Source organism: Guyanagaster necrorhizus (genome assembly GCF_019112545.1).
Source record: "Guyanagaster necrorhizus MCA 3950 unplaced genomic scaffold BT62scaffold_45, whole genome shotgun sequence".
Lineage (NCBI taxonomy): Eukaryota > Fungi > Basidiomycota > Agaricomycetes > Agaricales > Physalacriaceae > Guyanagaster > Guyanagaster necrorhizus.
Window position 1 is genome coordinate 185,724 of NW_025064924.1, and position 25,822 is coordinate 211,545.

At 43.9% G+C, this 25,822-nt stretch overlaps 6 protein-coding genes across 6 annotated transcripts; 4 read left to right on the top strand and 2 right to left on the bottom strand.

Annotated features, from left to right (window-relative positions):
* Nucleotides 1–136: 136 nt before the first annotated feature.
* Nucleotides 137–2,688, top strand: BT62DRAFT_1047501 (Cullin-domain-containing protein; the record flags this gene model as incomplete). The annotated part of the gene is made up of 12 exons (XM_043178495.1): nt 137–232; nt 322–567; nt 693–744; nt 874–1,042; nt 1,158–1,442; nt 1,476–1,513; nt 1,571–1,729; nt 1,784–2,178; nt 2,200–2,215; nt 2,485–2,546; nt 2,567–2,601; nt 2,652–2,688. 12 exons carry the CDS (start codon nt 137–139, stop codon nt 2,686–2,688), a joined length of 1,590 nt encoding a protein of 529 aa, XP_043034296.1.
* A 1,386-nt stretch (nt 2,689–4,074) lies between these two features.
* On the top strand, nt 4,075–4,998 carry BT62DRAFT_1080650 (uncharacterized protein). Its single transcript, XM_043179597.1, has 3 exons — nt 4,075–4,590; nt 4,640–4,702; nt 4,758–4,998. The coding sequence occupies exons 1-3, from the start codon at nt 4,237–4,239 to the stop codon at nt 4,851–4,853; spliced, it is 513 nt and encodes a 170-aa protein (XP_043034297.1). The 5' UTR covers nt 4,075–4,236; the 3' UTR covers nt 4,854–4,998.
* Nucleotides 4,999–5,963: 965 nt separating this feature from the next.
* BT62DRAFT_1012391 (uncharacterized protein) lies at nt 5,964–8,703 on the top strand (the record flags this gene model as incomplete). Its single annotated transcript, XM_043177921.1, has 14 exons — nt 5,964–6,092; nt 6,317–6,691; nt 6,746–6,847; nt 6,901–6,915; nt 6,973–6,985; nt 7,037–7,047; nt 7,108–7,214; nt 7,273–7,370; nt 7,425–7,570; nt 7,630–7,753; nt 7,812–7,892; nt 7,954–8,065; nt 8,501–8,576; nt 8,626–8,703. The coding sequence occupies 14 exons, from the start codon at nt 5,964–5,966 to the stop codon at nt 8,701–8,703; spliced, it is 1,467 nt and encodes a 488-aa protein (XP_043034298.1).
* Nucleotides 8,704–10,318: 1,615 nt separating this feature from the next.
* On the bottom strand, nt 10,319–12,524 carry BT62DRAFT_937783 (Aldo/keto reductase). Its single transcript, XM_043187398.1, has 14 exons — nt 12,302–12,524; nt 12,112–12,246; nt 12,023–12,063; nt 11,882–11,967; nt 11,718–11,828; nt 11,583–11,668; nt 11,416–11,523; nt 11,310–11,364; nt 11,226–11,261; nt 11,102–11,174; nt 10,726–11,055; nt 10,596–10,667; nt 10,505–10,544; nt 10,319–10,448 (listed from the first exon to the last, which is right to left on the bottom strand). The coding sequence occupies exons 2-12, from the start codon at nt 12,170–12,172 to the stop codon at nt 10,617–10,619; spliced, it is 1,038 nt and encodes a 345-aa protein (XP_043034299.1). The 5' UTR covers nt 12,173–12,246; nt 12,302–12,524; the 3' UTR covers nt 10,319–10,448; nt 10,505–10,544; nt 10,596–10,616.
* A 100-nt stretch (nt 12,525–12,624) lies between these two features.
* Nucleotides 12,625–13,676, top strand: BT62DRAFT_574379 (uncharacterized protein). Its single transcript, XM_043181446.1, has one exon. The coding sequence runs from the start codon at nt 12,756–12,758 to the stop codon at nt 13,494–13,496; it is 741 nt and encodes a 246-aa protein (XP_043034300.1). The 5' UTR covers nt 12,625–12,755; the 3' UTR covers nt 13,497–13,676.
* Nucleotides 13,677–14,319: 643 nt separating this feature from the next.
* BT62DRAFT_923831 (uncharacterized protein) lies at nt 14,320–14,962 on the bottom strand (the record flags this gene model as incomplete). The annotated part of the gene is made up of 3 exons (XM_043184549.1): nt 14,320–14,457; nt 14,521–14,653; nt 14,727–14,962. The coding sequence occupies 3 exons, from the start codon at nt 14,960–14,962 to the stop codon at nt 14,320–14,322; spliced, it is 507 nt and encodes a 168-aa protein (XP_043034301.1).
* Nucleotides 14,963–25,822: the final 10,860 nt, after the last annotated feature.

The window sequence follows — 25,822 nt, forward strand, 5'->3', positions numbered from 1 at the left end:
GTTCTGCATTTCTGGTTTTTTTTCTGAATCAATCAGAGCTATCAGAGAAATCGGTCCGATATCTACGGCACCGGCGTTGCACATTCATTAGATAACTACGTGCTTATCCCACTGACGCCCATCTCCAGCCACAGTAATGGCGTCTTCTAACTCTTTCCCTTCCCTTCCTTCCCGCACATCAGATCTGGCAACAGTTTGGGCCTTTCTGGAAGAAGGACTCGATGCTATCATGGTATCCGAGTCGCTGAAGGATGAAGTTCCAGTACAATATGTATGCTCGACTGATGTTCTATTTTCTGTGACTCATGATCATATCTGCAGACAGCGTTGCTTAATGCGGCTGTATTTAATTATTACATGTCGTCAAATGACAGGTTTCGTGGCTCTTCATCAGGCCTTTATGACAAATTCCGTAAATACTTACGGGTGCGTCTCAAAACCATTTGGAATGTACATTGCCTGCTTTGTCTCCTAACGGTCGGTAGCCTACAAGGGGAAGAGTTGTTGAGGTACTATGGCACCGAATGGCGTCGATACGAAATACGCGTTCGCTTCATGGACCGGAAGGTATTTTCACATCTCAATCGATACTGAGTCAAAAGAGAATGAGATGAGGGAAGAATAAGGTTTTATCCTGTGTACATCGTGCGTCGTCTTCACGTATATTTCTGATCTCGTCTCAGTGGCAGCAGCTTGCTTTGGTACAATGGAAGGCCAAAGTACTTGACCCGATAAATCAGAAAAGTAGGCTAGTCGATGCTCTGTTGCTCGCCATCGAACGGAGCGAAACGGACAAGTCACTGACGAAGAGCTTGTCAAAAATATCGTCGACTCCTTAAAGCTTGGAGTAAATGACGCGAAACCTCGATGAAGAATGTCTCGACATCTATGAAAATGACTTTGAAGCGCCCTTCTTCGTTGCCACAGAGATGTATTACAAGGGAGAAGCGGAGACCTTCTTGGCGGCAGCTAGGGAATCGAACTTCAGCTATTTCAAGAAGGTGCAGGATCGACTGAACGAAGAGAAAAATCGCATAGAACAGTACGGTCTGGTTCCAAAAACGCGGGCCAGCCTCATTCCCATGCTCGAAGAAATTTTTTGGGCACCGTACTTCCATGCCATATACATGAGTTTTCAAGATACCCGAATTTACTAGAGAAGAGAACTTTCCTGCCTCGTTATCGCGCACACAGGGGCAGGACCTTCTCAGGAAGAAATTCGAGTGGCAGGGCAAGAAGGCTGTCCTCGATGCCGGACCCAGACTTGTAGCAACGGATTCAGAGCCGGATCCAAAGCGGTATCTTGACGCGTTGTTGGAGGTCCACACAAAGTATTCGAAAATTATGACACAGTGTCTCTACGGAGACATTGGATTTATCGGCAGTTTGCGTAATCTGTACCATTTTTGTAAACCGAAATGCTGTGACGGAGACTACGAGCAGTAAATCACCAGTTTTGCTGGTCAAATATGCAGATCAGTTACTCCGACAGAACTCGACAGAAGAAATGGATGTAGAGAGATGCTTGGATGAATTGGCATGTTTGATTTCTCCCTGAACTACCTAGAAGATAAAGACATCTTCTTGAACTTTTTTTATGCTGCGAGGCTATCGAAACGTATCATATACGGCTTGTCAGCTTCAGACGAAAGGGAAACCAGCATGATCTCCAAGCTCAGAAACGCATGTGGATCTGAATATACGAGCAAGTTGCGGCAGATGTCCATGGGTATGTCCTCAACAATATTCAATTATCTGTATATTGCTGATACCTCATATACAGACGCGAAGGTGAGTAAGGATCTAACAGAGCAGTTCAAGGACGTGTCATTTAGCGTCATGGTCCTTGGTTCGAATGCTTGGCCATTAAGTCGGTCATCGCATGGATTCACCATCCCGAAGGAGACGTATCCCACATATGAACATTTCCAAAAGTATTACCGGACGAAGTATTCGCGTCGGAAGCTGACTTGGCTGTGGACTTACTCGAGGAACGAGCTTCGAGTGAACTACCTTGATCAGAGGTACATTTTGATCACAAGCTCGTATCAGATGGCTATCCTGGTCCTGTACAATAATCACACCCTGCTTTCTGTCTCTGAGCTTGTCATGGCAACTTCAATTCCTAAGGAAATCGTTATTCAGGTCCTTGCAATCCTTGCCAAGGCAAGGATTCTCGTCAATGAAAAGTCTGAGTAGTATGGTCTTAATTCCAGTGAGTCTGTGTTGGGTTTGCTGTCGTTGGCTAATTGGAGTTTCTGTTGGGATTTTGCTGGAAAGTTCTAGAAAGGGCAATCTGGCATCATGCCGGGAGTTGACGAGTAAGCCCGAGAGAAAGAGAAAGTTGTAGTAAATTCTAGATACAAGCCTGGAGAGTATAAATACGAGCTCTGTAGGAGCTGCAGAATAAGGAGTTCATACCTTCTGGCCTTACCAGCCTGGAGTCTACCCTGCGCAACACCGAGGATTTCCAACAGTTTCTAGACTTCAAGTCGAAGATTCGAATCAATGTTAATCAACTTATCAAAGCCGAGGGCCAAACAGATGTGATGAGACTGTATACAAGGATCGGAAGCATATCCTCCAGGTTATCATCGTCCGGTATATTTACTACTTTATGTCATGGTTTTGGAACCCGATCCTATTTCGAGGATCATGAAGGCCCGGAAGTTGATGACAAACCAATAACTGATTCGGGAGGTCGTTGAGCAGATCTCTCAGCGATTCACTCCCCAAGTTCCTATCGTCCGAAAGGTTTCGTCTAGATTTCACCGTTACTTAATCAGGCTATTGGTATTCTTCTCAAGAAAGAATACATCAAGCGGATAGGGGACACCTTAGCATATGTTGCATAGAAACATTCCCTTCTGCCAAACTCTTTCGGCTATTCCTCTTCTTTGTCTGCTAAGAATTTGTACCTGTCGGTCGAGAAGAGCATCGACTTCAGATTATCTTATCTTTCATGCCCTAAGTTTTCGACATGCTAGTTGTCGACTGTTACAGATGGACGACAGACAGCATCTGTGGCCGTACTATCGCTTTTGGATGCAGTTTTCCATCTCCGATTTATGCTGAGCATTCCAAAGGCCACGAAAAGCGGTTTCCTGCATGTTGAACGTGGGATTCATGACAACTTCAAGTTTATAACTTTTCTTTCAACAAAGCACTAAGGATTTCCTGTACACATGATATTATTTGGCGACATGTTGCAACTGTTTTAAGTCATGAGTAAATCATTAGTGCTGGATACTGTCATCGCGATTCGGTGCAACTGTTGGTTTGCAGCATGTTCTGGCCATTTGTTGGCTTCTCCATTTTGTAATACATGAATGAATACATGAGTGATAGCACAGAGTAATTTTTCCAATCGGTTTAGAAGAAACCTTGCAACGCAGCAAAAACTGACCGAAATTGGTCCGGCTACCTCCAGATTTACACCAGTACTGCTGGACAGATAGCATGAGAATATTATAGGAGTTAAAATGTAAATTTCAGGGCTTATGGCTTGAGGGATATTGATGTGTGAGAAACAAGAAATACATTGATTTCATGCGATTTCAACAATACAGAGCATGACAGTTTCAGAGTCCTCTTGACCATATCATACTACAATTTCCAGACCGAGCCGGCAGTGGTAATTTGACCGTGACATTTGTTGTGACGGGATTTTCCGTGTACAGGCTTCACCTCGGCCACCGCCAGACGAATGACGTCAGGCAGAGATTTAACTCTGTTTAGGCAATCGCTCCGCATTTTGTTCACCGTGTTTTGAGTAAGTTATTAATATGTTACTTTCATTCAGTATCTGAACTCTTATCTCTTCTAGATTATATTTGTGTTCTTCGCTCTCTCTTCTGCGATTCTCACCACATGTTTCAATAACGTAGTTTCTCGATCCCCTGGCACTGATCCCACTTGGAGTCCAATAAGATAACGTTCCATTGACCATGATTGACTGCAGGTACTTTCAGGTCCGTAGGCGTGTCGTCCATTGTCCATTGCGGTAAAAATATCAAGGAGCTGGTTCGTCACTGCTGCGTGCCGCGGCAACTCGACAAAGTATGCCGGCCGCGGGCCGTGCGTCATCTGCCGATTATTCGAATACGTCGATGTCGTCTGCGGCCGAGTCGATTCGCGTCATCCGTTTCGCCATTTAAATAATGGCATCCTAGCTCTTTATGCCCATCAAGCACCTCATCTCAACACTTTCAACTTGAACTCTCATACATATCAATCATGGGCGGTTTCTTCTGGTTCCTCATTGGCGCGGGTACAGCTACCATCTGGAGCCACCACCACAGGAATCAGCCTGGGTTCTGTGGAAGGACGGAGTACACGGAGGGATACGAACGAAGAGGATATGGGCCGTGGGGCCATGGATGGCATGGTCGGTCCGATGGACAGAATCAAAAGCCGCGCAGTGACGACCTGGACCGTGATGCGGCTCCTCCTCCCGCTCCTCCTCCTCCTGCGCACCCTCCAGTAGCAGAGGGACAGGCATATACAATGGAGAGACAGGCATACACTGAGCCTCCCTCATCTGTGGACAAGGAGCGTCTCCGAGAGCTCAGCCGACAGGCAGGCGATGCTGTACGTTCACTGCGCCAATTTGGACTTTACCTCTCTGATTGTTTCCTAGATGTCTGAATTATCTGAAGCCACTCTGGATTCACTCATGTCAACCATCTTGGTGGCAAAGAATGTACGGAGTACTTCTTCCATTTACGAGAAAAAAAGCTGATGTTTGCTTCTTCTAGAAACTTGCAGATCGGCGCATCCAGCGCGACTTGGAGGAAAAGCGCGTAGCGGATGCCGCAGAGAGGGAGAAAAAGTTTCCTCCTCGTTATGTGTAATATAATATGGACGTGTACATTGTATTTCTATCGCCCTCATCTCTAATTTTTTCCCCTTGGACGCGCAGTGACATCCTTTGACCTTGGTGTATGTAGGACGATTTCGTGTAAGTCTATGGACCCGGCCTCTTCAAATCGATGCGTTCTTAAACTAACTGTGCTAAGCCTACTAACTTTGGCCATGTGGCACATGTAAGTAATGAAATTAGAAGAAATGTATAAGTTCATTGGTCCGGTCACATACTGCCAAACTGACTCTCGTACCCTGAACCCGCTCCATGTGTTCTTTCTCGAGTAGAGTGTCGATAGCCTATATTGAGAAGGATACCCAAGATACACCTAAAAAAACAAACTCTTTTAACATCGGCAACATTCGGTGTAAACCACTGCGAAATGACCTCTTGCATGGGAGTGCTAGCACTGTATGTGTCCATTTCGCTCGACATTATCAGTAAGAGGGCTTTGAAGGCTGTTTCTGCCATTGCGTCCACATTTGCTACAGATACGATAGCAGATGAAAATAAGCCCTCACTTCTTTCTCCATCTCCCAGCAATGGATCATCAGCTACAGATGAAAACAAGCCTCTATTTCTTTCTCCATCCTCCAGCAATGGCTTATCAACCACAGACTTGGCGTCTTCTTCGCATGCTGGTGACCTCGATGATAATGCGAAATTGTCTGCTCTATACCATCCATTCCGGATGCATCTCATCCCCCTGTATCTTTGTACTGATGGTCTTCATCCAGCGCAGGAACCATACTGCTGTCTCTGATACTATTGATTTCTAGCACGTACTTGGGTGCATTCAATGTTATGTATACTATTCGATTGTATCTATGCGAGTCTCATATTGTGGGGCCTGTCAGCTGAGCTTTGAGTATGTATTGTGAGGAGCACATCGTCCAAGGGAAAATATGAAAGGGCTATCAATGCATCTGGTTTCCATATATTACAGATGACGTGCTGGGCCACAGCTGATTCTTATCTGCCCGCCGTCGCAGAGAAAGCTACAGGTTGTGTATATAAGTGGCTTCCGAGGGCATTCCGTCAACTTGAAAGCTCGTGACAACTATCAAAGTATGAGGCCAGTCAGCGTCACTCAAATCCCATGGCAATCTTCACATACAACTCCGAAGAGACGCACTACGCTCTTCATCTGTGTTTCTACCTGGAGTTGTACTTCTTGCAGCTAGCGTCCATTGGTCGTGACTCTTCGTGTGCTATCGATGGAAATTTGGTACCATAACCTATTTCCCTGATCCACTTTGTTCGAAAGTCCTGGACAATATTTCCCAAGATGAGCAGGCTTTACACCTGAACAGCCGGTAAGCCATTCAATGGTGCGGGCTCGCCCCCTGGCTGTGCTGAGAGATAACATTGCTTCGTGGGGCTATCCATGACTGGTACGCCACAATTCTCTGTCTCTGATACTCCTGCTAACACGCTGGCAAAGGTCTGCAGGTTAAATCGCTTTCATCATCTAGTGCGCATCCAACATCAGGGGGACCTTATTCTGGGCGGCCATGCTTTCAAAACTACAATACTCTGTCATGTCGTCATGGATATGCGGTACACGTAGGCTGGCTCAATCTACTGGGTCAATTCGCCATCACCACCGGTATCAGTTTCGCTTGTGCCAGCTTTTTGTCCACAGTGTGCACGCTCAAGACCGACTTTGTACCTACTTCGCGAACTCAGATTGGTGTCTGGGCAGCTGCTTTGGTCGTACAGGGTCAGCAAAACTCCCTTCGTTTAATCTGGTCTCCGTTTGATGGGCATGTAGGCTTGATCAACACGTTCGGCGTACACATTCTGCATTACCTGAATAACGTTTCCGTGTGGTGACCCGCCCTTGGAACCTTTTCTCTGGTGATCGCCATTCTCGCGAAGGCTCCAACGCACCAGTCAGCCAAATTCGTCTTTTCCCACTTTATCGATGGTACAGATGGATGGGGTGAAAGAGCTAGTCATGCCTACGTCGTGGTTATTGGTGTATATCCCCTAAAATGCTTTCAAACATTTCACGATTGACGCACATCGCGTAGACTCTTATGGCACAAGTAAGTTTCCCGAGGATAACCTTGTTCATATGTTGATGTGTCCCCGTATGTTACCAGTACACTCTCACAGGTGTGCAATGTTCGTCGTTTCCTATATACTCACCCTGACCGTTTTCGCAAGATTCGATGCTAGTACTCACGTGCATTTGATTTGAGTTCTTCGCACCCCGCGATGCCTCTCATTAACCACAGATGACGGAAGAGACGCGCAACGCTGCCATGTCAGGAAGTATCGGTGGTATTCTGAGATCCAAGTTCTTCGCGGTCATCAGCTCTAAATGGAAGTCGCCCATACGAACGTGCCTGTGCTATAAACGTAGCTCTTATCGCTTATCCTTCCTTAGTATGGCTTGCTAGTACCTTGAGTTTCATTCCGGGCCTGCTTAGTTTAGCCAGCACAGTCGCGTTCTCAGCGGCTACATCTATCGCTACGATTGGCCTGTATATCTCTCACAGTAAGCGTGTTTTATATTTCCGATTGTTAGCGCTTCCATGATCAATCGGTGCAGATGTACGCGTCGCACTTCGTGTCATAAACCGAGAAAACTTCGTCCGAGGTCCATTCCATCTTGGCTCATTCTCATACCCGGTGGCGATGGCTGCGGTGCTATGGATCATGTTCATCTCCATTGCTTTCATCCTTCCTCAAGTAAACGTACGTGTCAATATCCCGTCGGAAATAAGGAATATCACGCTCATTTCCTGTTGGAACAGCCCGTGGATTTGCAAACCTTTGATTACTCCATTGTGGCAGTTGGCATCGTTATTACCTATAGTTTCGGGTACTGGTTCCTCAGTGCGAGAAAGTGGTTTGCTGGACCTGTTAAGCAGATTGCTGGTAAGATTTGGCTTGCAAGCCTCTCAAGTGTACACCGCTACTCTGCACCAAAAGGCAGCCAGTGTCATCCCCGTAATCACTATCAATGCTCTAGGACCCGCTGGTCTCATTGCCAGTGTCGTCGTCGATTACTCGGACGGTTCCTCTGCCACCTTGATTACGGATTGGTCATGGAAAATGTTCCTCCGAGTCGTTTCCAGAGCCCCATCTTTTACGACTCTCAGATCGCTTGTTTTACTTCTTTCTTGAGGCGCTGGACGACTTGAAGTCTTGGAGTGCACTTCAATCGAATATGTGCGTCCTTGTCCTGAAGTAAGTCGTAATATGGCAAAAATAGTGGTTGCCCTCCCCTCCCCCTTTGGTACGACAAATTTTACGTTCGCTAACCTAAAGGGCCCAGGAGCTTAGAAACTGTAACGGAGAGTTAGAGAAACAGTAGCAATGTCATGTCGGCTCAGGCCTATCATGGCCTATAGAGCCAAAGATATACTATTATCATGCGTGCCTGGATATGTTTTGACCGTTTTCCATGAGGATGACCGACGAAATATCATGATGGAATGCGATGGTAGCACGCCGATATCGGCCGAGGATTCTGCGATAAAATTTCAATCTTGAGCATTTTCTTCTCATGTCCCACTAAAGCACGATGTTGGTTTACCCGATCCTTACATGACGCTCCGTGTATAAAAATCCTAGGCACGCCTGAACATTGAAGTCGCCGTGAATACTCCGTGATTGAATAAGTGGCGACCCGATTACGGTGCTGTTCTTCAAAACGCCGATTGACCCCGAAAGATTGACGGTTTCTGATTCATCGCACGTATACTTGCAGCTACTGGTACTGGTTGGATAAAATAACACGCTGTAAGGTTCATGCTATGGGCAGAGGGTTGGATAACATCGCGGACATCTCCGTCGTGGACCCGAGACGTAGACAACAGCCTTGACCGCAGACAACGTTGGTGTGGTAAGGCAAATGGTATGTCAGAAATGCGGCGCAGGGTACGATGGGCTTGTGAACATGAACTTGATCTGGCTGTAGCAGCTGCAGTCAATCTCCAGAGAAATTTCAAACTTTATATTGCTCGAGGGCCAGATGGCAATTCAACATTAGAACGAGATATTAGTAAGTAGCGTGGTACGTTAGGCAGTATGTATAAGTGAGCCGTTTTAGTTATTTTAATAACTCGAGAATGCAGGTCAGAGTAGAGGCGATGATTATCAAAATCAAAATCAAAATCAAAAAAAACCGCGTAGGATACAAGGAGACCAGCCAGCAAACACCCAGCGCATGCAAAACATAGCCAACTTTAACTGCTCCGCAGGCGTCAGTGAGAATCAAGGAACACCGAACACCGAAGATTAGACTCACTGATCAGCACGAGGGCAAGTCCTGCCATATGGGCAATCGGGTCTGCACCTCCCGGGTGCGAAGAGGGGATTGTTGTGGGGCGGAATGACGCGTGGGTCGCAATGATAGGGGACCTCAGTGATGGATGCCATCCCAGCCCCGACGGCCTTCATCCAAGTGGTGTACTCTCTGCAGCGCGTGATCTGCTTCGAGGATGAGATGAGCTTTCCGCAGAGCTTGTAGCGGTTGGAGGTGTAGCTGATGAAGCACATGATGATAATTGATAAAGACGTGCGACAGTGCGATAGAGAGGGGAAGTAAGACGCGAACCGGGTAAGTAGCTCGAAACTGGAGCCCAATAGTCGAAAAAGAATGGGTATTTATATGACTCAAACGCGTTGCCCTAACCCTGACGGTGAGTCAGATTGAAGGAATCTTGCCTCGTGTACACCAACGACGCGCCTCCCCTGTCAAGTCCAAAAAACATGCGCCTTGTCTAGCCATCCAAGCCTAGGCGTATATATCGGGAAGTTACTGATTCAGCACGTTTTGGCATTTTGAAGACACGCAGATCTGATAAACGCTGAATATAGGTCTAGGATTAGCCAGATGGGTGTGTAAGATGGAGGGTAAGAAGACGTAAAAGCGAAGGACTCACATACCGATGAAAGATAGCCGAAAAAAGGACACAGCGCTTGGCCCCACAAAGAAGTGAAGGAGACATGATTCATTCTAACCATCAAGGGAATCACGGTCTGCATTCTCATCAACGAAGTATGACTGTCACTTGGACAGGAAACATCAGTCTTTGCCGCAAGCAAGTTGGAACGCGGACCCGAACAATTGGAGAGCCCACGTATGCATGTTCAGCCACCGGTTTCTTTGTATGACAGGAAAAGAGCGGCTGCACAGAAAAGGGACCGGTAAGTAGAGTGATAGCCGCTCAAAACGGCACGGAAACACCGAAAGACGAAAAGAAATCGTCGTCAGAGAAAGACGTCCCCTTTTGGCAATGAACGCCAATGAGCTGAAAATGTGAAAATCAAAACCAGCAGAGTATGAACTTGTGCAGGATTAGAGTGTGTCATCACCAAGAAGTAAGTTGACACGGTATACATTTCCTTAACATGTTGGTGGCCTTTGAGGTAACAGGCACGACTTACCGTTGGCTGGGCCAGGCAACGGCTTACTTTCATCAGGCCTAATAACTTCTAGGGCGCTGTGCATCCCCTCCTTTCCAGAGAAAAGATCAAAAGGAGCGGAAAATGGCTATACTCGGCGATGGCAGCACTCCACGCATCCACAGAACGACATGCCATTCGGTTTCATACATTGCCTATACTGAAGAATAAAGATAAGGCTTCAGAGGGACATAGAAAGAGAAAGATCATGCTGACCTATGAAATAGTCGAACTAATGTCTGTACAGCTTACAAGCCTATTGCCTGTATCAATATCAAACTGATGTCAGTAATGACAAGTAACGTACAAAAACTATCACTCCTTGCATTCAAAAGCGGTTCTTCACCAAGGCATCCAAAGGCAGTCTGCTGTACGTGGGCTACAGAAAGCACGTCAGCATCTTCAGCGTCCGAGAGCACGATAGAAATCAAACCCACCAATGGCGCCGGCTTGTTGTTCAGCACTTCCTCGATCCTCACCAATACATCATCCGTCAACTTTGGCAGTACCTCCAGGGCCTTCAGGTTCTCAAGCAGTTGTTCAGGTTTCGACGCTCCTAAAATAACTGTTCCTGTATTCGTGTTCCTCGCTACCCATGCAAGAGCCAGAGCCGCGGTCGATGCTCCAAGCTCTTCAGCAATCTTGGTGAGCTCTTTGACTTTGCGAATCTTCTCTTGTCCTTCAGGGGCGTTCAGGGCGGCGCGGGTATCCTTGAAAAAGTCGGCTTTAAGATCGAAGCGTGAACCGGGTGGAATTCCGTTGTTATACTGGAGACCTTTCAGTATGTGATGGAGGTCAGAAAAAGTAACACACCTTCCCAGTTAGAAGTCCACTGGCAAGAGATGACCATGTGGTAGTGCTGATACCATACTTCTTGTAAAGTGGGCTGCGGTGATTAATTAGTAGTGGACAAGAAGAACCCTTTAAAAAAACATACGCGTATTCCTTCTCTGGTCGTTCGCGATGAAGCATGCTTTGGAACAAGTTAGCAAGGGTATGACGGCATGAAGAAAGAACATACTGGTGCTGGCACTGCTCAGCTATGGGACCCTGGAGGCCGAGTCTATCAGCAATGTCTGCATGGATGTGAGACACAAAGTAAAAGATAGAAGAAGGATATAACACACGATACGCTTCCTCTATTTCACGCGCACTCCATTCCGATGTTCCCCAATAAAAGGCCCAACCCTTGTCAATCACGAAGTTGAAGGCCCGGACAATTTCCTCCATCGGGACTAAGAGGAAAGAGGATATGGATTAGTGGATTACAATTGGCCTGTGGACTAATAGTCACCATTAGCATCGTGACGATGAGCAAATATCACGTCAACGTAGTCCATTTGAAGGCGAGCAAGACTCTCTTGAGTGCCCTCGATGATACTGAAGCTCGGGTCAATTGACGCTTCGCACAAAACGAGTGAGAACGAACTGTTTCCTGGACAGGCCAGAGCCGTTATGTCCAGAGCGTACCCCGAAGAAAATTTTCGTCGATATCACGAGATCCGACCTGCAGTATCCGAGCTCTTTAATGGCACGACCCCTACAAATCCAATTCAGCGTTGAATGAAAGAGGAGAAGATGGGAGGGGCTCACATTTCTATTTCAGATTTGCCCTTCTCATAGGCCTCTGCGGTGTCGAACATGTTGATGCCATTCTCGAATGCCGTCTTGATGATTTCCTATGTATCATCAGATTAGTAAGAAAACTACAGTATCTGTCGAAGGAGAGCGTACTTTGACTGGGTCACCGACAACAGTACCTCCGTACGTTAGCCCTGTAACTAGTCAGCGCGTCAGCCAAGAAGAAGAAGTATAGCACTAACATCCGCCGAGAGAAAACAACGGCACTCTCAGCCCACTGGGCCCTAGCCTCCGGAACGGCATGTTCTTAGGGTCAAAGATTGGTGTTGTAGCGTCCGTCGACATGGTAGCAATTCGTAAGCGCGAATGTGAGGCCACTAGGGATAAAAGCAATAAGCTTCAAGTGGGTATGCAGAAGCGACAAGCACGTACATTGTCGTGGTAAAAGTGCAAGTCTCGACAGAGATAGCATATGCCTTTTTATACCGGCAAAGATTGGCCCCGTGGCTATTTTAAATAGTAGAGCGGGTTCTTGCTGAGTGAGCACATTGAATTGCTGCTGACCAAAGCGACTGCCACCGGTACGCGTTTACCATGCTGCTCCGAAAAGAAGGGAGGCATGGGAACAGAGACTCCATACGGCGTAGGATGATGATGGTGGGTAAGGTAAGGAAAAGAAATTTTGTTTCCGCGGTGAACGATCGGAACAGCGGCCCGGGACCCCCCAGGGCCTTGGCCCGGCTCCAACTTCCTTCACAATTCATAACTAACCTTTCCAATGCAAGCCTCACTAACCTTGCTGACATTGCTACATTTCACCCAGATCCTCGTGCTGGCACTCTCCGACTGAATCCATGCTCAGGAACAATGGCCTCAAAACTGCGAGATGGCTGCAGCATCTTGCGGCTCTGTCCGATACTTTCGACCCTCTCTGGTCCCTGGCCTAACCCCAACGCTTGCGTATGCAAGCAGCTCAGAATATTATCTCGCCTCGCCCTCCGTTTCCTTCGTCCATTCCTCTCTGCCTCTTTGCGCATGGATCTATCGAGGTGAAACGTATGGATTAATTGTTTCAACAATACATCAATACAACGTGCCCCCGCCCGCCCCGATTCTGCCCTCTTCACCCACGCTATACACTGATCATCTCAATTCTTGCCATATTATATCATCTGCCCTTTCCTCCCCCTGTACGCCTTACCAATGGTCCAACCTTCCCGGCCGATCCCTATATCGTTGGCTCCTTTATCTACCTCAACATTCTCCACCGCCCCATCATCCTCCCACCATCACATACACCCCCGCTCACACCAACTCCCTCTCAATTCCCTCCCAAGTCAATTCATTTGCTGATCTGGTTGCTTCTAATTCCCAATGGTTTAAAGTCAGGCCACCTCTCGCTCCTTTACTTACGTTTTCCATGGACCTGTTTATGTTATATTCGCCAAACGATGGCTATATCGAAACAAACATTTCGAAGTATGTGTCCTCCATATTAATTTCTCGTTCATATTCTAGCCCTGATTTCCACCCGGCTTCGACGATGCTGTTACCTTTATATGATCAACATTCACCTCCCGAACATCCATATCTGCGTGCTTCTTCAGCATTCTCTGCCCTGGTATAGCTCTATGCAAGGTCTGACCAGCTTGACCCTGCATAGCCGAATCTGACCGTTTGGGAACGTTTCCCCCAACTGTCACAGAGGGTACGACGCCCTGGAAGCGGTCCATCACGTTTTCGTATCATGTCCTGTATCGCGCCTTGCGCCAACAAGCCATCAAAACATTAATCATCGAGATGTCGCGCATCATGGACTCTGCAGAGGTTCCCCTCCTTTACTATACGTCCTTCCTTCGTCTCGTCCAAATTCTCTTTTAACGATGGCCCTGATTGGCCCCAATCGGTGTCTCGCTTTTATCTCGGACTCACTCCGCCGTTTCCTGCTTGGTGGGTTATCAGGAACGAAAAATAGTCGGGTATTGATATGGATATCCCTTACTGGCATACTGCATGCATACGTCTAGCCGGAAAGATTTGGCGGAATATAAGTCAAGTGTCTGGCCGGCCCTCTTCACAAATAAACACAAGCCAAACATGGTACAATTGCCGTTTTTCCTGTCTCACATCACGCCCCTTGAGCTATATACACTTGCTTATCACTCTTTTCTTATGCTGTACTTTATGCTACTTTACTTTACGTTCTATTTCCTTCCTTACGAGCTACCGAGGTAGATTAGTTTATGTTTGTTTACCTGAGCTGTACTAGCAGAGGCACCATGCAAGGTTTGCGAGATGAAGTTCTCTGAGGAGGAATGGAAGGAGCTGATGGAGATGTGAGGATAAGTCTATGTCTGGAATGGCAGCACAGGGGAGTAATATCATCTTTGGATGATGCTCCTTAGCCTTCTACAAAAACAAGGAATATTATTTAGCATAAATTGCAGAGATTAGGGATAGTGATGCACCAAGTATGACTTGTTCTTGTGCTTGATGAACTTTGGGAGAGAGACCTTGTGCCCTTCAATGATGTTGCCAGAAGATGGGTCTTGATTGATGACTATCTTGACATCATCATCAATGACCATCTGTCAAAAGTGAGTCAAGACAGTATCAGTAGTGCAGTTGATACAAGCTAGGAAAAATGGCACCAAGTCAGTTGGTTGTGTACTTGCTGGAATGTTGAGATTACCCATAATGGTATCCTCTTCCATGGCAGCAACAGTGCTAGCTTCTTCATCTGAAGTGTTCTTGGCAATGGCCTTTGATTTGGTGAGACAGCAGCTGTGCTTAGTAGGCTAGTCAAAAGAGAGAACAAATTAGAAGGAATAAACACTGGCAGAGACCTATTACTCACTGCTTTTGAGGTCCTACTCTTGGAACTTCAACAGTGAGGACAGGAGCAGAAGGAGCCACAACTGAAGCTGGAACTGAAGCCAGAGTCACATAGGCTTGTGCTTGAGCAGCATGAGCTTGCACATGTGCAGCAACCATGGCCTGAGCTGCACAATGCTTATGATTGCTATGGATAGTCCCAGTGAAAGAGTGAATAGTCAGGTACTTCTGGAATGGGAGAGCAAGTGAGTGAGCCATCTGGATGCACTCAAAGTCTTGCTTGATGAGGAAAATCAAGTTCTGAAGTGAATGATTGCCCAACACCTCATTTGCAAGCTGAGTCAATGTGACCTATAAATGGCAGATCAGAAAACTGAGAAGGAAAGAGAAAATCAATGGATGTTACAATTTTCCTATCTTTTTTATATCTTATCTTATCTTATCAGGCATCTATCTTATTACTGGGCACTGAGGATCATGGGACAGTTGCCATGTGAGATGATGGACACAATAGGTGAGTCATGATAATAATGGTCAAGGCCATCTTGACAACAAACAATATCCATTCACCTCATATCCAATGACCAGACACTATAGCATTGCAATGCAGAGAGATATAATAGCACTAGGACTATATTTATCAATGCCAGACATGTATATAAGTAGAACAGCTCTCACTAGTATATCTCAGCTTTGAGCTAAACTTTTATCTATACTGCTTCTCCCTCTTGAGCTTATCATTGGAACATCTTGATATATAGATTCAGAAACACATAAGTGGACTCTAGCATGATTGTACAAATATGATACAGTGCTAGTTTACCACATGTTACAGTCATGTGTTGAGCAGATCTAACAATTAGCTTAAAGCTTCAATCTTTCTCTTTCTTATACAGCTAGACTGTAAAGGAAGCTGAATGTCTGCTACCCTCAACATCACATCAAATTTCTTTAGGCTCTTGAGTGCCCTCATTGGCACCTTGCTTGGGCTTCTCATTCTTATCTTCCTCTATTATAGCAACCAGTCAATTACTGCTTAGATAATCAGATATTATCAGTCCCTCTATATATATTACAGAATTCAATGAAATATCACCCCCATTCACTCCCTCTATGATCTTCCAGTCAATACTTCTGGAACCACCAATAAGCTCACACAAGAACTTATACCCAAAACCAACCAGCCATCTGCAGGTGCTATTAATGAAGAGCAAAGAGAAGAAACTGGCTTGCTTAGCAACTTCCAATATCTGCCTTGACTCTGATGAAACAGCCTCTCTTTAGAGCAGCAGAGGCACCACTTCAATAGAATCCTGGCACACTTCTCTCTAGTTCCAGCTAGACTTATCAAAGATCTTCCTGATGACATCCTTGATGCCATTCTCTCTTCTGACTCTTTCACTGCCCCCTCTAAACACAGAATTGGAGACTGTGCTCAAGACTCCCTTAGTAGTGCCCTCAGAGTGGCTTCACCCCTAAAGTCTATCTATAACTCCATCTCTGAGACTCAGAGTCTGTATGACTCTAGAGTCCCCTCAGAATTTGACCTCAACAGCAATGAAAATTCTCAAGAAACCTTTATCACATCAGATCTACTTGGGTCAGATCATTCTAACTACTGAAATAAGCAGAAACATGACTCAGAGCATTGGTGCACACAGTATAATGACTATGATACAGTATCATGGTCCACCAATAATCTCTGATATTTTAGGCTTACCACTCAAGGTGAAGTCTGATGACTCTTCTGAGAGTCCAGTTGGTCCAAGTCAGAGCCTGAAGTATCTGAATAGCTCATCTTTCCTCCAGCCCCCAAACTACTTCTCTTTCTGCTTATAAAATCTAAAGACCTGAACTCACATATATCAGTGACAATGTCATCTGATGACTTCTTAGATCCTGAGTTAGTTGACTATTCTGAGATGACAACTTCATCTGTCAGCATCATGAATACATAACAGCAGAAGCAGCAGCAACAGACAGCAAAGAACAGCAGCCCATCATCAGTCCTTTCTAACTTAGAGTTCAGCCTCCTACTCACTCTGAATTCAGTTGAGAAGGAGAGCTCTCCAGTGATGGTAAAGGTGATGAGAGTTCTCTCAGCATACAGATTACTCAAGGAGCTCCTTAATGAGGGAAAAGAAGCAACTGATGATAACTGGCTTAGTAGAGAAATATACCAAGAGTGAAAGAAAGAATTCTACTGGCTATTTAGGAAATGTGTGATAGAAATCCTGAGAGATGTTGTCTGGAGAGTGGTCTCTTCAGGAAGAAAGTATCAACTTGTGGATGATCAAGAAAAGATTAACATTTTACAGTATAGTGCTACTGAACAGGCTATTTATTTATACAATGAAGCCTACTCTGAGGATCTGATAGCTGAGCTACCAGCATACCAGTCCAAATATGAAGTCTGACCAATACCAAATACCTCACTTGTCCTGCCACAATGCACTATTTATATAGCACCATCTATTTGATCAACACATTCCTTGGTCTTTTGACATCTATTCTATCATGCTGAACTAGCCCTCCTATCTTGAAACCCCTAGAAGGATAGTCAAGGAATTCAGATATTTGCTGGTCAACCACCTGCTGATAAGACAGAATCCAGTGACCAATCAGAAGAAGAACAGGATAACCTCAAAGCCTGACAATTAGGCTTCAATATTGTCAATGAATGAATCATAAAGAAGCCAGGCACAATGTTTGGAAGTTCAATTGCAAATGATGGATCTCTGTACTCCCTTCTGGGACTGCCCCAGGAATAGCATCATTCACTGTTTGTGGAATATCTCAATCTGATAGGTCCTCTAGTGGCCAATGTGACTCTAATCCAATGTAAACTTGATCTAGTGTGAAAGTCTTGACCCTTCAAGAGGCAATCTGATGACATAGGCTGATTTCTTATTGACTATGAGACTTACTTTCAAGTATACTTAGCCTATCTCTCTGTTGACATATATTGAGTCACTTTCACTATCTCATACTTTGAAGACAAGGCCAAAAAGTGGTGGACTCTACAGCTTGCAGACTTATATTCTATGATCAGGAGGCATCATTGTCTACCATCTTGGCCCACCTTCAAAGCTGCCATCTGTGATAAATTCCTCAACCTCACTATTCAAGAAATATATAAGAACAAGATAAAGGAGTTATATATAGATGACAAGATGGTGGTTGAATACTTCAACAATCTGGAATGACTTGCTAAGCTTGCTAGAGTCTGAGAGGACCTCACTGAGAATAGGCACCTTGTTGAAGCTCTCAAACTTAGGGTTCCTCCATTATACACTAAGATGATTGCAGATATCAGGACATGATGAATGAAAGGAAAGAATTGCAATCATAAATAGAAAGTGACAATAACAGAAGATGGTCAGGAGTTTTCAGCAGAACAATCAGAAGAATCCCTTGAGCATCAAACCTGATAATCAGTCAACCTTGCCTAAAGCTGACAACACACTTTTCTTTAGAGAGAAAAAGAACAGCTTTGGAACTATCTTCACCAGAACTGGCAAGCCAATGGATATCAACTGGCTCAAGAAGGAAGGAAGAAAAGTGCTTCAATTGTGGCAAGAAGAGCCACATGTTAAAGAACTGCCCAAAGAAAAAATGCATACAAGAGGATATCTGAGCACAGATCACTGAACTTCAAAAAGAAGCAGAAGCAATCAAGAACAATGAAAAGGATACAAAGATTGAGAAAGTGAAAGATAGAGCTGATGAGTGAGCAATTCCACTTGATCAGTCAATGGACTTCATAGTGTGTCTCATGTAGCTGTTGGACAAGCTTATGGTGCTTCTGTAGTTATAAGTAAATTATTCACACATTTGAATATACCCTGATCTATTTCCACTACACTAAGACCACCAAAAGAATCACAAAAATTAAAAACTCAACTGCCTACAGGTTAAACAGAGGGAGAGACCCTCACTAGATGGCTCAAGCTGTTCAACATGGAGTGGATCTGGCAAGCTGTCTGTAATGCTAAGACTGAAGAGAAAGCTAAGATGGTACTCAAGAACTGAATACACAAGGCCTGAGCCAAAGAAGTCATTGATAAGATGGTAGAGAAAATGAGAAAAGCTGAAAGAAATCATGCATTAGAGTGGCTGGACAAACTCCAGAAACTCCAATAGTACATTCAATGATAGAAGACCATTGGTAAGGACCTTATCATCAAGGTCCAAATTGATACCCTGACTAACCAGTTCATGCATTCAGTCACTGCACTAATAGACAGTGGCTGTACTAGAAGCTTGATCAATTGTGCTTTCATCACTAAGCACAATCTCCTCACAAGGGCAACTGCAGCCTCTATTCCTATATATAATGCTGACAGGATTTGAAACCAAGCTGGCTCAATTATGGAGTTTGTTGAACTTCAAATGACCATTGAGAACCATGCCAAGTGAATCAACTTGGCTATCACCAACTTAGGAACCAAGGAAATCTTTCTTGGTTATGACTGGTTGATCTGGCATAATCCCCTAATCAATTGGAAGACAGGACAAGTTATATTTTCCCAGTGTCAATGCTGCAAAACTCCATTTGTCCTATCAGATGAGGACAAAGATGATAGATAGGACAAAGAGATGGAGAAGAGAGAAATGATTCTGGTGGTAGACATGAAAAGGGCAATCCATGTGCAGGTTATATATCATGCTAATGACTTAGCTGTGAAGGCCAATGAGAAAAAGGAACTCAAAACATTTGAGGAGATGGTGCTAGAGTGGGCTTGTGATTTTTATAACCTGTTCAAGAAGAAGAACTTTGATGAACTTTCAGAACTCAAACTATAGAATCATGCAATCAAGCTGATTCCCAACACTAATATTAATCTCAATTGCAAGACCTACTCTCTTGGTTACCATGAACAACTAGAACTTGACAAATTTATGGATGAGAACTTATCCAGCAGGAGAATTTATCCTTCAAAATTGCCAATAGCATCTCTCTTCTTTTTTGTAAAAAAGGACAGAAAACTGAGGCTGGTCCAAGACTATCAAAAGCTTAATGAAATGACAATCAAGAATCACTATTATCTTCTGCTTATCTTGGAACTCATAGACAAATTGTGTGGTGCCTAATATTACATCAAACTGGACATACACTGGAGATATAATATCCAAATTAAGGAGGATGACAAATGGAAGGCTGCCTTCTGTACAAACAGAGAACTGTTCAAGTCTATAGTAATGTTCTTCAGACTTACTAACTCCCTGAAAACCTTCCAGTGGATGATGAACAACATTTTTAAGGATCTTATTGTCATAGAAAAGGTCATGATTTATCTGGACAACATTCTAATCATATTGGGAGATAGAGAAGAATACTGATAGTTTGTCTGACAGGTCTTTACTCTTATGAGAAAGCACAAATTATTTCTTAAAGCAGAGAAGTGTGAGTTCAAGGTAGTGGAGATAGAGTATTTGGATGTCATCATTAGTGAAGAGAGTATCTGAATAGACCCAGTCAAGATTGCAAAAGTGACAGAATAGCCAACTCCAACCAAAAAAAAGAAGCTCCAATTCTTCTTGGGATTCACCAACTTCTACTGACAGTTCATCAAAGACTACAGCTGAATAGTATATCTGATAATGCAATTGATGGGCAACACCCTATAAATATAGAAAACAGCACAGAAGGATGTGTTCCAAAGGCTGAAGAAACAGCTAGCTGAGGATATGGTATTGGCAATACCAATAAGAAAAGAAAGATTTTGAGTAGAGGCCAACTCCAGTGATAGAGCCATCAGAGCTATACTCTCCCAAGAGCAAGAAGGAAGATAGAGACTGGTCATGTTCCTCTCTAAGGCTCTCACAATCATGGAGAGAAATTATGAGATTTATGACAAAGAGCTACTTGTGATCATGCTTGCCTTGTCTGAATGGTGGCATTATCTTATAAAGGCAATTCAAAAGTTTGAAATCTGGATGGATCATCAAAACCTTCAGTATTTCTGACTTTCTCAGAAGCTAAACTGATGACAGGCCCAGTGGGTGACAGAACTGGCCAAATATGACTTTTTGCTTCAGCACAAGACAGAAACAGTGAACAAGAAGGCAGATCTCCTCAGTCATCAGACAGACCATAGCTAGAAAAAGGACAACAATAGTGATGTGCTTGGTAATGGCTAAGTGACTAAGAGAGGCAAATGAGGAATGAACTCTTAAACACCAACATCTAACCACTCAATGCATGATCACAAATATGGGTGAGTTCAGATGATTTGAGTATGATAGAAGCACTCTGCAGACTCAGATAAATCAAATATAAAGATATAAAGATAGTTTATTTAAGGCTAGTTTATATCTTAAGATGCAATATCTACAAGGGTGATAGAAATAAGACATGGTATGTGAATTGAGACTTAAAATGTGGAGCTACAGTGCCCAGCTTAACTTAAAATACTCTGAAACCCAATAAATGCTGAAATCCAATACCAAGTCTCTCAAGCACTTAGGCTTGGCTGACTGCACCTATGGCTAGCTAGCAGTCCTTGAAACCAAAGAACTGATACTCAGATGCCAAAACTCTTATTAAGCCAGAACCCAAATTATGCCAAAGCCCAAAGTCCAGTGAAGACTTCAATTCTTATTTAATATAGAGTGACTTAGTAATAATAGCTATCCAAGTTGAGGTTACACACAAAACTGCTGATACAGAGACTAACTACTGAGAGCTAGAATGCCTAAATCACAGAAATAGGTTGCCTGCCACATGATTCCCTCTTATCCTGCTTTTATATATAACTAACCAATACAGAATCTATAAATAATTTAGTCTGGTTGCTTATTTTACTCAGTTAGCTCCAAAATTAGATTATTATCCTGCCTTGGCATGTCTCATATATTCTTTTCAGATGATCTGAGAAGCCTCCAGCTCTCTATTTCTATAGTCAATGAATATTTACTATATAATTGATCATTCTGTGATTCTGCTTATTACTTCTGGACTTGCTATTGATCATGATTGATTGTCAGTTAAGATGGTTTTAGTGCCAATCATGGTGATCTGAGGTAGCTGAGCTCTCTAATTATGGCTCATCCTCTGAAATTTGTGCCTCTTTAATTATTCATGCTTGAGGAATTCTCATCTCATGTATTTTGCATCAGATCTGATATGCTAGCTATAGGCTAATGAGTTTCACTTTGCTTTTACTCCTGGTTTGGATGCTAGCTAGATCTTGTACTTCACTGTTAGTCATAGTAATAAACTCCTGAGCTAGACTATACTATACCAGCCCTGATGGCATTTAGAATTGGCTCAAACATAGTACTGTTTCTAAGTCTAAATTGACTTGGTATTTTACTATAGTGGTGTTATTCCTCTAAGTTCAATTTTGACTTCAAGGTTATTAACCCAATGCAAAGTTGTTTTAGCTAAGTCCATATTGATCCTTAGTCTTCTTAGCATAGCATGGCTATCAGCTTGGAGCCTCAGCTATAGCTCTTGAATGGCTAGCTATACAGACTTCAACTTATGTGAATATATTGTTTAAAATTTGCAAAATTTAGAGCTAGTCTGATACAATGCATATCAATAGAGAGATGATCATGCTCAAGACAGAACATTTTAGGGCAATAATCATGCCAACAGAGGAGAAGATGCATGAGCATATCAAAAGTGCAATATAACAGACTGAACTGTGGGACCAGAAGATGGCTCTCTCAATCAATCATAATTGAGAAATGATAAAAGAAGATGATCTTATCTTCTATGATGGAAGGCTCTATATACCAAGAGATCATGCTCTATAAGGAGAGATTATTGGTTGCTCTTATGACCACATCACTGTAGAACATCCTGAGATCATGAAGATAAAGGAGTTGATATTATGAGAGTATTGGTGGCTGAAACTAAGAGCTGATATAGAGTGATATGTAAAGGCCTGCAAGATGTGTCAATGCACTAAATCTAGCATATGAGTGTAAGCAGCCCTGTTACACTCTAATAAAGTCCCAACAGTGCTATAGACTCATATCTCAGTGGACATGGTGACTGAACTACTAGAATGCTATAGCTATAATGCTATTATTGTGATCATCAACTAATTCTCTAAAGCCATCATTCCCATTGTATGCTTCTCAGAACTATCATCAGAAGAGTGGGCAAAGATCTTATGAGATAAGATGTATGCCAAATATAATATGCCTCAAGTTGTAATTTCAGACTGAGGCCTGCAATTTGTATCAAAGTTTATGACAGATCTATATCATCTTCTTTAAATCTGAAGCAACACTTTCATTGCCTATCATCTGCAGACAAATAGAGAGCAGATCAACTAGAGAGTGGAGAAATATCTTCAAATGTTCATCAACCATTAACAAGATGACTGAGCTGATTGGCTACTATGAGCAGCTTTCTAACATAACAATCAAGTTCATTCTGCCACTAGCAAAACTGTTATGATTTTTCCATTCTTCTTCTTGATTAACCCCTATTTATGCTTAGTCAGGGTGCTAGAACAGGCACTTAAGACTGTGAGACAGAGCTTAGTCATCACAACTAGCCAAGTCTGTCATTGTCTTTCAATGCAACAGTGTTGTCTGACAATGCACAATCACTCTTTTATGTATAGCATTGATGCTCAAGGACAATGGGCATAAAAGACTTGACAATGCACAAATAGTAGTAGTATATTTAGAAGAACCTTGTATGGTATTTAAGAGGCTTGCTCTTGCTGGTAAACCCCAGCTTTGAGCTAAAGTTTATTCACACTGTTCTACTCTTGAGCCAATTCTCTTTGGCCTTGTGACACACTGGTCCAGAAGTGCACCAGTAGATTCAGATGACTGCCTGAAGTGCAAGGCAGCTTCTGTCTATCATGAGTTTCTGTCCATATGATGCTTGGATCTAACAATTAGCTTGAAGCTGATTCTTCTCTTTCCTCATACTAGTTAGTGCAGAGGAAACCAAATGCCCTCTATCAATCTATTAGATCTGAACTTTGACTGAGAGTTCTTTAAACTCCTCTCTTCCATCATTGGAACATTGTTGGGATTGTTGGTGATCATCCAGCTGTGCCAAGGATGCCATTCAATCACTGTCCAAGCAATCAGACACTACAATGAGTTTCAACATATTCAACATATCCTATAAAACATAACTCCAGATCTTCCACTCTATGACATCCCTGAGTCTCAATGAACAATTCACCAGCCTCCAACAAGCCCCTTACCAGAAGCTGAGCCTAGCAGCCTGCATCAAGAGGATGTTCAAGAAGAAGAAAGACACCGATACCCCTCTTGATGACCTAGTAGACCATGACCCTTGCCTCACAGGATTCTGAAACCCATGAGTCTCAGGACCCCCATCTGACCATGAGGATGAGGAGGTCCTGAAGGACTTCTTTCAGCAGTCTCTCTTCTTCGACTCTACCACTACCTCTTGAACCAAAGAGATTGCTGACCATACTAAAGATTCCCTCAATACTGCTCGGTTGGCTACAAGATCCTGCCAAGCATCTTCTCAAAGACAGTCTCACAGCCCTGCCCTTTTCATTCTCCACTTAGTCAGGACTAGTGGTGGGCTGAGAAGGGCACCCTCAGACTGGCTTGATGACAAGCATCAAAACTGGAAAGCCCAAGATGAAATCATACATTGATATTTCTCCACCTGGGACACTAATGTCTCCTTCAATTATGACAAGGCTCTCTGACAAGAAGAGCAGAGATAGTGAACCACACTGCAGCCAGTTCACAGCAAGCTTGAGAAGCACATTATTGAGAGCAGCAGGCAGAGATAGAAAGCCACAGATTATGACAAGCAGCATTGAGAGGAGCAGTGAGAAGTCAAAAGGGCTTGATTAGAAAGGGCCAACATCATCAACTGGTATGGACTCTGGTCTGAGAGCATATCTGTACTTGTGCCAGTATATGCTGATCAGTCTCTCTTGATTCCAGTATTCCAAGAGCTTAGCATTGACTCTGATTCTTAGAGCAAAAACTGCTAGCAAAATGAGACTATCACAGCAGAAGAAACCCTCTCACACCCCTCAACCCCACAATATCCCTCTCTCTGATAAACTCCTAGTGCCAACACTATGTTTGGAGATGATGAGTCCATCCTTGGACACTACAGAGTATGAGTCTCTGGGACTGCCCACATCTCTGCTCATACACTCTGAGGGTTCTTTGGTAGCAGGATGGTTGAGCAGTTATTTGACAATGGATATCAGTGAAACATCCAGCTCTATTGTGAGCAAGTGGAGGTGGCAAGAGCAACAGGGGAAAACTGGTATGATCCTGATATTAGAAGCCTGCCAGCCTCTGTCTATATCAATGCCTCAGAAACCTCAGGCCCTATGGCTGGACCCAGTACTCAGCCAGGATAGTAGAATGACAGCATGACCATGAGAGGGTGCAGAGAGTTTCTATGACCTATCCATCGATTCCCTTCTTGAGAGAGAAGAGGATAATGGGGACAATGAGGAAACTGAAAGTAGTGACCTGCCTCACACCAGTGGAGGATTAGCTTATAGACTATAAGAAGACATGGATGAAGAAGAATTGTGTTACGATTTATTTCCTTTTCTTCTCTTTTTACCCCTATATACGCTGAGTCAGAAGGCACAAGACTGTGGGAAGGTTGGTCAGCACAACTAGAACCTCCCATTGTTACACTATGATGGCCGCGCTCGACGACACACAATCATCCTTTTATGTACGATAGCGACGCTCAAGGACAACGAGCACAATGGACGCAGACACACACAATAGGCAGTAGTAAAATTAGCAGACAACTGTACAGTATTTAAGGACCATAGCTCTCGCTGGTATACCCCAGCTTCGAGCTAAAGTTTATTCACACTATTCTACCTCGAGTCTACTTTGGACCTTGAGTCACACCGTTCGGATATACACATCAGTGAACTCAGGTGATTCCTCGAAGTGCGAAGGAACATCTGTTTATCACGTGTATCAGTTCACGTGACGCTTAGGCTTAACAATTAGCTCTGTTACGCGCATGCCGCCGGCCTCCGTGTCACCTCAACCAACCACGAATTCTATCACGCTACCCACCGGACTCCGGCCGCTTCCCATTACCTACTAATTTCATTTCACCATTATCATTTCACATCTGTATTTCACATTGTAATACCTAGACCC

What these genes read in the sequence shown, in the direction of transcription:
- BT62DRAFT_1080650 (XM_043179597.1), top strand. Translation starts at nt 4,237, where the DNA reads ATGGGCGGTTTCTTCTGGTTCCTCATTGGCGCGGGTACAGCTACCATC. An exon ending in GCCGACAGGCAGGCGATGCT is followed by an intron (nt 4,591 to 4,639) that starts GTACGTTCACTG and finishes ATTGTTTCCTAG; the next exon opens with ATGTCTGAATTATCTGAAGC. An exon ending in CCATCTTGGTGGCAAAGAAT is followed by an intron (nt 4,703 to 4,757) that starts GTACGGAGTACT and finishes TGCTTCTTCTAG; the next exon opens with AAACTTGCAGATCGGCGCAT.
- BT62DRAFT_937783 (XM_043187398.1), bottom strand. Translation starts at nt 12,172, where the DNA reads ATGCCGTTCCGGAGGCTAGGGCCCAGTGGGCTGAGAGTGCCGTTGTTT. An exon ending in TCATCGTCACGATGCTAATG is followed by an intron (nt 11,524 to 11,582) that starts GTGACTATTAGT and finishes CTTTCCTCTTAG; the next exon opens with TCCCGATGGAGGAAATTGTC. An exon ending in CGACCAGAGAAGGAATACGC is followed by an intron (nt 11,175 to 11,225) that starts GTATGTTTTTTT and finishes TAATCACCGCAG; the next exon opens with CCCACTTTACAAGAAGTATG.
- BT62DRAFT_574379 (XM_043181446.1), top strand. Translation starts at nt 12,756, where the DNA reads ATGGCTGCAGCATCTTGCGGCTCTGTCCGATACTTTCGACCCTCTCTG.